Source organism: Mauremys mutica, chromosome 2 (genome assembly GCF_020497125.1).
Source record: "Mauremys mutica isolate MM-2020 ecotype Southern chromosome 2, ASM2049712v1, whole genome shotgun sequence".
NCBI classification, from domain to species: Eukaryota; Metazoa; Chordata; order Testudines; family Geoemydidae; genus Mauremys; species Mauremys mutica.
The window spans coordinates 213,351,411-213,363,363 of record NC_059073.1 but is presented as its reverse complement, the minus strand read 5'-3'; the positions used below and the strand labels follow the sequence as shown (position 1 = coordinate 213,363,363).

The following is an 11,953-nucleotide window of genomic DNA, read 5'->3' as shown; positions in this document are numbered from 1 at the left end:
CAGTGATCAAGTAAGTTAGCCTTCAAAACATGGACAGTATTTGTGGGTGCACATGTCCCAATATCAAGGGAGCCAGCCCTTAGCATAGAGTGTCAGACTGTATACAGTGAGGTCACACATACTGAAGCTGCTTTATAGGGCTTGAGCTTGAGCCATGGTGAGGGAGGGTTCTCGGGATCTTGCCCATAATTAAGTTCTAGACCGCTTCAGTGCTCTTGGTAGACTTTCACGCCTCTTTCACTAAATGGACGTAACTCTATTTTTAGTGAAGTTTTACATCACCATGCTGTGACCGATACGGCATTTTTCTGCAATGTCTTTGCAACTACTCTGTTAAGTAGTTATGTATCATTGTGGTCCAGGAATTGTATGTAATGCCATGGGGGAGGGTGACCATAGCTCCTTCAGGAACTAAGAACAGTGAAGGACAATTAAGCAAATTCACTTAAGCTGTAACATCTCCAGAGAAATACTGCCACCTGGAGAGGCTCACATTTACTGGTTCAGACTGGGGTCTTCGGAGAGGAACAGAGATAAATAACTTGAGTTTAAGCTGACTCAGGACCTGCTTTCTGATCCAGGAAACAGACAGGACCTTCTGTCCAAGGAGGGTCTCAATCCTTCCTGGGAAGGATTGGAAGGACCGTGGCCTACTGAGGCCCCATCAGACTGAGGGGTGACCTCTGGGAAGCTTTTAGGAAGTGTATAGGAACTTTTTTCCCCTCATATTAACAATATTAATATTTTCATCTTAACAATAAATGTGCTTGCTTATAAAGAGCTGTGTGATGCCAGCAGTCACAGGTTAAGCTGTTCATAGCTTTTAGAGAGAAAGAAAAGCGCCGACTCTGGCCTTTAAGTCAGTCTGGCTTGCTGGGGATAGCACAGCGTAGGCAGGGAGCTGTGAAGCCTGGAAAAACCCCAGTCAGGAGGGAGAGAGACATGGATCTCTGCCCAGGAGAGGTGACGGCCGAGGAGCTAGGAGCCCAAGTGGATGCCCTCAACGGACCGTGGAGGGGGAGTACAGATGCAGTGCCCTGAACAGTGACACGTGCTAATCCCTTTGGCAGTGCAGCAATTGTTGCCCACCAGGCAGGTGTTCAGTTCTGCATTCTAAGGCAGAATGTTGTCTCTTCTCTACTCAGCTGGAGGAAGGGGAGAAGGAAGCAGGCACTGCCCTAGGAGGAGGAATTGTTGGTTCCCGTTGTTTGCTGCAGCTACTCCCAGTGTGGAAAGAGGAGGAGTTGGCCTTGATAGGGCTGCTCCCTCTTGAGAGTGAAGACATAGCCTTCCAGAAGCCCCCAGCCAAAGCCACCAGTGCCCTTTGTGACCAGAGGCCCTGCCACCACTCCTGTGGGTGGGTGAGGGGATCAGAGATGGGTCTTTTGCCAGCAAGCCATTCTATTGTAGTAAAACTTCCCTTATGGTGAGGGAAGGAAATCCCAGTTTGTTATAAAAGGGTTCACTGAATGTATCCTTGTCTTTGTCCATGTGGGATATATAGTATGTGTATATAGCCTGATAACATAAGGGAGAATCCTGCAAACCATACCATGTAATAGGTTTTTTTCAATCTTTAATGCCTCTGATCCTCACACTGGTCTGGGGAGTGGCTCTGAAAGGAAATGCTAGCAGCTGAAGAAGAAAGCATGACTTCATTCTCTGAGCAAAGCTATATAGATTTATTTTATAGTCGTGTGAACAGCGGAGAGTTTGGCAGTAGTATGCTCAGAAGTATGCACTGTCTTCCTGTTTGGCCCTCCTACTATCAATTCTGAAAGACACCCAGCTCATGTTGTTTATAAACAAAGCAGTGACTTGAAATGTTATTCCAATGGGCTTTAGAAGAACATGTTACATCTGAGGTCTTTGCATGACAGTGCAAGGAATAAGTAACCTCAACTAAATGGGTTATCATCAAGCACAGCAGACTTAAAGAACCAATGATACATTTCAGCAAACTTTAAGAAAAACAACTTTATCAAAGCCTCATTAAACTGTCATGGTCCAGGCCTGCCATTATGTTTCCATCATTGCTTCTTTAAAAACAAATGTTTTTATTGAAATGTAATCCTCTTCCTAGCAAACAAATACCGAGACCAGATTTTCAGCTGATGTCAATCATTATAGCTCCATTGTAGCCAGGGAGTGAACAAAGCTACACTGATTGACACCAGCTGAAACGCTGGCCCTGCGTGGTGAGGCCATTAAGCCAAAGCAACAGATATGAGAGCATTTCAGTTATGCAATCAGATGACAAGAGTCAGCTAGGGTAACACAGTCCATTGCTAAAATAGATCATATGAGCCTTAAAGTGGCTAAATCTGATTTTCTTGGGATTCAATGATCTTTTATACCTCTACAGTTCCCAAAGAGCCCAGCCAATGGCCATAGAAACAAACTATATTATAATTAATGAGTTAGTAAATGATCAGTACTTTTTCCAAAATAAAGCTTCCCGGTGGGATTTTTCAGAAGCACCTGGACTAACCACTCTCACTGAAATCAATTTACTTTAGGCCAACCCTGAGTTCTTCTGAAAATCCCACCCTTCTTCTGTATAGATCAGTCTACTTCTTTCTAATTCGCATGAGGATGTCCAGAGGGCCCAACCCTGCCAACATCACAGCAGTACTTTACTCTGCAAGTAGTCTCCATTTTAAAAGTCAAAGTCAGGGGAAAAGAACTTGCCCTACTGTTTGGAACAACATGTTCATCAGCATGAAACTGATTCTGATCTCGCTGAATTCTGATTTCACTGAATGAAAGCTCAGTCCGTCTCTCCTGACTCCAAACTCCCAGAGCAAGGGGAGCAGAACTGGGCCATGAATTGGCAGGAGGAAAATATTTGATTAGTTCATGGATAGCTTGATAAAATCAGCAATGATGGAAAGGGAATTGCAGGAAAAGTATCTACAGCAACAATTTAATGCGGCTCATGTAACCTACTCTATGGGTTGCAAAGTTGGAGTGTTGCACTGATTCTTTATTAAATCACATAAGCCATCCTAGTACGTTTCTGATGTAAAAAAATATATCTATAAATCATGCCTTAGTAAGAACAATGCAGCTGCTATGGAGTTGGAAGTAGCTTTTAGCCAATTAAAATGCAGCATAGATCTAATGTGCTCTAATGCATTACCAGGCCATGATGACTTTATTTGCAAATAGTTTATCTATTTGTATATATATAATGTATATATGTGCAAATAGATAAGCTATTTATATATATTCCTGATGCCAAACAGAATAACCTGGCCTACACATCAGCAGTAGGAGCCCTGCTGTTACACAATCATGAACTGACACACATACGGCAATTTATCCTTGCATTTCTTGTCAAACCACTTGCCAATGGCAACCCCTGACAAGGCTGCACAGTTCTCCAGTTTTCCGCCATCTGGCTGGGTGGTGATCTCAGTCTCCCAGTTCCGGTAGCGGATGATGCTGCCTGTCATGTCCACCCATTTGCCCTCAGCTGCCAGGTCATTGATGCCGAGCCAGACATCTGCTTCTGACCCAATGCTCTTCCTCATATACTCATAGAGCGCGTCGTTTTCATCCCCGTTCTGGGGGGTGCTGAGGGTGCCGCCCTGGGAGATGCAGTCTTCACTGGCCTCGTGATAGGTCTTGGTGTCAGAAAACGCAAGGAAGCACTTGAGGTGAATTTTAGTGCCCTTCAAACACACTAAGAAATGAGAAAAAGACAAAGTACAAATAGAAAAAGAACATGTTGTAAAGACAGTTCCTGAGAGGGGTCATCAATAACAAATGTTACAGTCGAATTCAAAATTTCATTCTGACACCCTGTATAGGAATTGGTTAGTAGTGTATCACTGATAGCCCCCGGTCATCAGCAGGTGGGGATTGAACCTGGGACCTCTGGAGTTAAATGCATGAGTCTCTACTGCATGAGCTAAAAACCACCTGGCTCTTTAGCTAAGGCTGTAGCAGACTCATTAATCTCTAGATCAGGGGTTCTCAAACTGGGGGTCAGGATCCCTCAGGGGGTCACGAGGTTATTACATGGGGAGTCATGAGCTGCCAACCTCCACCCCAAACCCCACTTTGCCTCCAGCATTTATAATGGTGTTAAATATATTAAAAAGTGTTCTTAATTTATAAAGGGGGGGGGTCGCACTCAGAGGCTTGCTATGTGAAAGGGGTCACCAGTACAAAAGGTTGAGAACCACTGCTCTAGATGGCCTAGGTACCACTAGAGGGGCACAGGGTGCTACACCAAGTAGGTGTGGGTTACAGTAGCCCTTTAAATAATTTGGAAGTCCTATAATGCGCCACTTTGTCTTACACACACTGCTGCTCTGCCAGGGTATAGATGTTGCGAGGCATTGTATGGTTGAATATAATTAGTAAACATGGTTATGTGGAACCCCAGCTGTGTCCCTGCGCCTTCCAAATTTGCATAGAAAGCAAGAACTCAAATCCCCATTTCTCTTTGTTTTAAGTTGCTCCTAAACTTTCCCAAACAAATTCCTCATGGGCTGAACTTTTTCGTGCTTGGTCTCGACCCAATATTGCAGAGTTCTGGAAAACTTGTGCATATTTGATGCAGCTGTTTGACTCCCTTTTTCACAGGTTTTGATCAGAAATGTTGCACTTGTATAACTTAAGCTCTTCAGAAAAATTTCCTCCTTGCCCCATTGCTAAGAACTTTTAAGCTTTCTACTCTCTCACAATGATATAGTTGTTAGTAGAAATTACACATTTTTAAAGTTTTAAGCACTAAAAGCCTCTGGGCACCTTATTAAAAAAAACCCTAATAGGAGCCGTATATGAATATTCAAACTGTTTTTTAAAGTCCCATTGAACCTGGACTTGTGTCTGAAACCTAAATCTAACCCACATTCTTTTTCAGAGAAGATATGGGACAAAATTATCCTCTTTAAGCCACACTGTGGGTCTCAAGTCTATTGCATGTTCTGCCAACACACCTTCCACTGATGTTGATGGAAGTTTTTCACATGATATTAGTGTGGAATACTTACATTGTAAACACTTGGAACAGGGACCATCTTTTGCTATGTGTCTGTACGCTGCCTAGCACACCAGGACTGTGATCCCTGATTTGGGTCCCTAGGCAATAATGTATTACAAACCATAATAATAGAATATGCTATAGTGACCTGATTGCAATGTGGGTCAGACAAAAAGGTGATGGCTGGCTGCACAGCAAAGAGAAAACGGTGGGAAATATTAAAGTACAGGTGTGACGGGTTCAGTCACAGAGACCCCCTTGGAACTGTCACCTGATGTGATGAAACTATCTCTGAGCATGTTTTCTTTGCCAGCTTGAGACTCCAGAACCCTGTCTTGTTGAGCCAGACACGTTAGCCTGCTGCAACACAGACCAGGGTCTGAAACACACATTCAAAGCTGCAAACTTAACTGAAAACAGCTCAGCAAGTACTCCTGTCTCCAGCACCCAGACACCCAGCTCCCAGTGGGATCCAAACCCCAAATAAATCTGCTTTACTCTATATAAAGCTTATGCAGGGTAAACTCATAAATTGTCCACCCTCTATAACACTGATAGAGAGCTATGCACAGCTGTTTGCTCCCCCAATATTAATCACTTACTCTGGGTTAATTAATAAACCAAAGTAATTTTAATAAGTATAAAAAGTAGGATTTAAGTTGTTTTAAGTAATAACAGACAGAGCAAAGTAAGTTACCAAGCAAAATATAACAAAACACGCAAGTTTAAGCCTAATATATTAAGACACTGAATACAGGTAAATCTCAGCCTCAGAGATGTTCCAATAAGCTTCTTTCACAGATAGGGTGACCAGACAGCAAGTGTGAAAAATCGGGACAGGGGGTGGGGTGTAATAGGTGCCTATATAAGAAAAAGCTCCAAATATCGGGACTATCCCTATAAAATCAGGACATCTGGTCACCCTATTCACAGACTAGACTTCTTCCTAGTCTGGGCCCAATCCTTTCCCTGGTACAGTACTTGTTAGTTTCAACTCAGGTGGTAACTAGGGAATTTCTCATGACTGGCAGCCCCCTTTGTTTGGTTCCACCCCCTTTTATAGCTTTTGCACAAGGCAGGAACCTTTTGTCTCTCTGGATTCTCCACCCTTCCTTCTAAATGGAAAAGCATGAGGTTTAAGATGGATTCCAGTTCAGGTGACGTGATCACATGTCACAGTAAGCCTCCTTCTTCATTACCTAGTAGCTGGAAGACACATACATAGGAAGGCTTGCAGGTAAACAAACCCATTCACAGTTCATTGATTCTTAATGGCTTCCAATTAACATGTTTACGTCAGTAATACAAGTTTATATCTTATTATCCTAACTCCAGACATAGAAATAATACATGCAAACAAATAGGATGAGCACACTCAGTAGATCATAAGCTTTATAATGAGACCTTACAAGAGACCTTACAAGAGACCTTTTGCATGAAGCATATTCCAGTTACATCATATTCATACTTATAAACATATTTCCATAAACATATGGAGTAAAACATCACAACCGGATCCCCTATATTCTATCCCTCTGACTGATGAAGGAAAAATGACCATCTGGTTTAGCTTTCTGTGTTGTTGTAGCCGTGTTGGTCCCTGGATATTTAGAGAGACAAGGTGGGGGAGGTAGTATCTTTTATTGGACCAGCTTCTGTTGGTGAGAGAGACAAGCTTTCGAGCTACACAGACCTGAAGAAGAGCTCTGTGAAGTTCAAAAGCTTGTCTCTCTCACCAACAGAAGTTGAGCCAATAAACAATATTACCTCACCGATCTTGTCCATCTGATTTAGTGCCACTGTAAAATTCTCAATATTTTTAATGAGAAGTATTGAGCCATATACTGTACAATTAATGCAATTAAAAGTCTGAGCAGCTGCATCTGTCTGGAAATGTTGTAAAAATACCACACATAGCATTAATCTAATCATGAATGCATCATTAATGATGGAATTCTAGCCCAAATACACCAGGACCTCTCTTAACACCCGTGTCAACATGTACAGAGAGATTGTAACCACATTTTAATTAGCACCAATCTCAAAGCAATAACTGTGTATTCATCAATGAGCTCTTTACCTGTCTGAAGTGCTTGCTTTTCTTTCAGTAAAGCCACCTCCTGAGAGATGTTGTCAATCAGAGCCTTAAGATCTTCTATCATTTTGAGGCTCACACCATCTGTGGAACAAATCAAGAGATGAACGCAAACATCTCATGTACATATAATGAATGCAATTGAGGTTATTTGTGTAACCAGAGCTCCTTCTCTCTCCTCCTTCAAAAGACTCCTTAAAAGACACTGGTTCCACAATGCATTCTATTGCAGGATGACCACCTGCCACTGAATTTGTATTATAGAGGCCTATACACTACCACCTGTTGCCTGTACAGCATTTGCCCACTGGGGCATTGATTGTGTTACTACTCTGGGACAGTAAAGGGGCAGTGTGTGGAACTATGGATCCGATCCAAAGCCCACTGAAGTCAATAAGAATCCTTCCATTGATTTCAATTAGCTTTGAATGAATTTCCTGGATCAATAATACAAACAGAAGGGAATTGTCGAAGAAGTCCTTAACAGAGTTCTTCTGGCTCTGTCCATACACTTTAAAGAATTTAAAGGATTAATATGTTCTCAGAAGCTTCTGAGCAAGTGTTCTCTGCCCGCTGACAGCATGTTCTAATGGTGTAATGCTTCTCAAGTATGGCTTTGTTAGTAGAGCATATCAAGCTTCGGTATCCTTGGTGGAACTGCCTGGAATGGGTTTCTCCTGCTTAGAAAACACTGGTTCCTGTGTGTGTGGTTGAGTTGAATCTATTCCTAAAACTCATGTATTCTGTTATGTGTTTCACTCTTCAGACTCTTAAAGACTGTTTACTCCATACACTACAATTCTAATAGGGGAATAGTAAGGTCATACTGAAGTTTGAGAGAGAAACCATGGTTAGACATGTAGTTAAAGAAACTGTAGAATTCACAAAGTTTGCCAATGAGTGAGAATGAACAAAACTTTCAGGTAGTGTATTCCACACAGCAAAGATTCTTAGGGGAAGAATGGATTTTGGAAGCAGTCACTGTGTTCAGTAGAGTCCCTGAAATAGTCTTATCTATGCTCAAGGATCCATTTTTCTTCCACTGTTGATGGAGTACTGGACGCTCAGCAGAGGCCATCAGCACTGTTCTCGGCTTCCATTCTAGGTGGACAGTACAGAAGAATATGAAGCACTAAGTCCCACTGCACCCCACTTCTGGAGTCAAGTGCAATTTCCCTGCAGCACTCCTAGCCCCTGCTGGCTTAGAAGATCAGGACACAAACATGGTAGATTTGGCATGCTCACAGGGCTGGCCCAATTTATTCTTTTTATTATTGCCTGATGTTTTCCATTTAAAATATGCACAGTCAGCACAAGATCAAACAACATTGCACTGCAACTAATGGCAACTCAAGCAAAACATATTCAGATGGCGTAAATCAACATAGTTGTATTGAAATTAGCGGCGCCATGGTGATTGTCACCAGCTGAGGCTCTAGCCCAGAATTTCTATTTTGGAGAACATATCTCTTACAATCTTTACAGACCGACTAGCCTGAGGGTTTTTAATTTTGTTTTTCCTGTTACTCCATATTCAACCACTTTTTTATTGAAAGTCACCTCAGAGAAAACTTTAAACCAGTTCCCAAAGGTTTCCTAGGAGCCCTGAGCAAGGTTAGATCCTCTCTCTCTTTCTCTTTCTCCACCACCACCCTCGGCCAACTAGTTTGGTTTATCTAATGATCCCTATCTACATACTTCCTGAGCCCCTCCAAACTACTGTACCCTTCCTTCCCCTCCAAATCTTGTGCTCTTGCTTTTTTCCCATAGGGACAATGGCTTAGTTCATTTTCTTGAAGTGGGGTGTGAAGAACTTTTTGAGAGAGGCAAATCAGAGAGATGAGTTTTGCATTTAGTCCTGAAGAGACTGAGGCCTGTAATGGCTGTTGTCTCTTGAGATCTTTGGTCCAGCTCCTGGGAAAGTCTCCCTTGTCTCCCATGAGCATGCGTCACCTCACACCCCATTGGATGACACTTCCGTTGCTCCAGTGGAGCGCAGTTCTCATGATAGGCCAGGGTCATGCTGGGAGAGAGGTCTCACTGGTAGCTAGGGCTAGTCCCATAGAGGGCTTTGAATGTCATGAAAGAGACCATGAACTGGACTCCGTATTCAGTAGGAAGCCTGGGTCATTGTGTCTTTGCTGCTGTTTTTAGAATGTGAGCTAGATTAAAGCTAGCTGGAATATGCTGCCCCAAGCTGCAAATCTCACCTTCAGCTGCCGTGTGAACGTACCCAGAGAAGGGGAATTTTCTAGTAGTGTTGGCTCTGCAGAAGCTGGCCTGCCAGAGCAGTTGGAGGGAGCAAGAAGCTACAGGGTCTCCACAGGGATGGCCACTGTCTTCAGTGGCCCCATAGCGATCCATGAGTTTCATGGATTTTAAGACCAGAAGGGACTGTGACGAACAGCTGGTCTGATCTCTGTTCCAGATGGGTATTGACCCTCACTGTTAAAAATGGGAAGTCTCTTTCTGGGGACCAGATCATTTGGTCCATCTATGGGGATTTCATACCTCACTCTCACCAAAGAAGTGATCCACTGGAGACTCCATGAGATTTCCCTCCTGATTTTCTGTACCCTACGTGGGGTTTTCTGGGTGTGGGGGTGATCTAGCCTTTAGGAGTGATAAGATTATAAAACAATATTTAGTTCTTCTTTGGTACTCTCCTACCACTCTAATGAAGCCATTTCCCATGTAATTAAATGTGCCATTATCACTAATGTCACTGATCTATGGCTTAGTTAGAGTAATTGCAACTGCTGTAACCAGCTACTAATTGGTACTCTGGTTACTCTCATTTAGAAATAATTGAGCTTTTATCCCTTTGATGTTGCAGCAAACAGGACAATAAGGGGGTGGTATTCACTGTATCTACACAGTTGCTTCCAAGAAACTATTTCTATACCTCTCCTGCCATAAATGTGGTGGTGTTTTTATGGGGGACCCTGATGTGGTAAAAGCAAATGTGACAATCTGTGCATGCAGACCATAGGCCAGGTCTCTCCTGGAAATGCCAGCTATGGTGAATTGATTAAGTAAGCAGAGTTACTACATGAGATCAGTTGGAAAGCAACACTGAAAGCCCTATAAAAGACGAGCAGTGGAGATTATCATGTGTCATGAATAGGAAACAAAAGCATCAAGAGGAGTTTATTGAGCTGCTTTAATCATTGCTCAATTAACTTTAATGGGTTCCATTAACACTGAAGCATTAGTTATTATTTTGGTACCTTTGAGGAAAACACATCGTGGGAAACTTCCCATTAATACAGCTGCTTTTGTAAGGGAGCCTCCCTAGCAATGTAATGGCTAGTAGCTTTAACCCAACATATGATCACGAAAAGAGGAAGGATGGTTTTATGGCTAAAGCATAGGAGTTCTGGCATCTATTCCTGGCTCTGCCACAAACACTATGTGTGGTTCTTGGGGAAGTTACTTGTCTTAACCCCTCTATGCCTCACTTCCCCCATCTGCAAAGGGTGACAGCAATTCTCCCTCAGAGGGTGTTGTGAGGCTTAGGGCTCCTCTGCACAGGGCATAATTCCCCAATCAAGCTCTGTGTGGGGATTTAAGCCGAAATAAAAGTGCCTTGTTCTAGGTTAGTTTAAGGTTGTGTAGTTAAGGTACTGCAAAGGCATTTAGGACGCTTGAAAGTAGATTAAGCTAAACAGCAGCACGGTACTCTTATTGCAGAGTTTTTCAGGAACAGCTGGTGGACTTTAAATTCACACCCGACCTTAATCCAAATGAATTTTCAAGTGCAGACATGCCCTAAATTCATTAATGTTTCTAAAGAGTTTTGAGGATCTAGAATGGAAGATGCCATGGAAGTATAATTTTTGTTAATCACATAAAAAAATGGTTAAGAACTTGAGGCAAATGTTTTAAAATAGGATTTGGAGACCACTGCTGGTATTTGTTACTAAAGTTATATAATCATCGAAATTCTGTACTTTCTCTATTTCTTGGAGTAAATAGTCTGTCTAGTCTGCCTCTGAATTTACATCAATTCTTTTCCTTCTGTCATTTTATTTTCCTCTTAAAAAGGAATGAGGGAGATTAAGGATCATTAAAATGAGATTTTTATGCAGGAAAAAACAAAGAATGTAGAAACAGAGAGATAATATATATAGTATGTTGCTATCTGAATTTTAGAACAAATGGTTCACTATGGGGACATCCTGTAGAATTTAATAGAAGACAATAACTTTGGGAAGATTTTTTTTTAACCAAGCAATAGAATTTAAATTTCCTTGCTATAGAATTCTGCAGGATAGGTCAAAAATCCTGTAGAAAAAAAAAGCTGATGGTCTATTAAAGTCTGTACACATTTTTAGAATAATTTTGATAAAATGCTGTTAAATACAGGCCCACCAAATGAACCATCCCAACTCCCTACCTTTCTTGGAGCTCGTTGGCTTTTGCTTGAATGTGGAAGCTTGCTGGACTGTAACCTGCACAAGGCAAAAGAGGCACAGAAGCAAGCAGGCGCCTCGAAACTCCATTCTGCTGCTGCTCCTGACCGAGTGGATTTGGAGTGGCGTTGATCTGCCCTGAGCCAGCCTTCTTAACACAGGCTTTAATCAAAAATGTCTGTCCAAGAAATCCTTCCAGACTCACAGCATTCCAGGGGTGAGAGGGAGAAAGAATTCCACTGAGGGCTGGGACAAATACAGTATCCTGGGCTTAGAGAAAGTTCAAAGAATTCCAGTGGACACAGATAAAAAGGGATGATTCTTTTATTTCTTAGGATGGTTTTTTTTAAGCATGTCAGATTGTGAGGCAAATTAACCCTGGTTAGTGATTTAAAAATATAGATGTTTATTGTGTCCTGAATTATTTCCTGTGGATTCCAGTAAAGC

The 11,953-nt window shown here is 42.2% G+C and overlaps 1 protein-coding gene across 1 annotated transcript; it reads right to left on the bottom strand.

Annotated features, from left to right (window-relative positions):
- Positions 1 to 1,661: 1,661 nt before the first annotated feature.
- Positions 1,662 to 11,727, bottom strand: CLEC3B (C-type lectin domain family 3 member B). The gene is made up of 3 exons (XM_045007864.1): positions 11,491 to 11,727; positions 7,077 to 7,175; positions 1,662 to 3,688 (listed from the first exon to the last, which is right to left on the bottom strand). The coding sequence occupies exons 1-3, from the start codon at positions 11,594 to 11,596 to the stop codon at positions 3,288 to 3,290; spliced, it is 606 nt and encodes a 201-aa protein (XP_044863799.1). The 5' UTR covers positions 11,597 to 11,727; the 3' UTR covers positions 1,662 to 3,287.
- Positions 11,728 to 11,953: the final 226 nt, after the last annotated feature.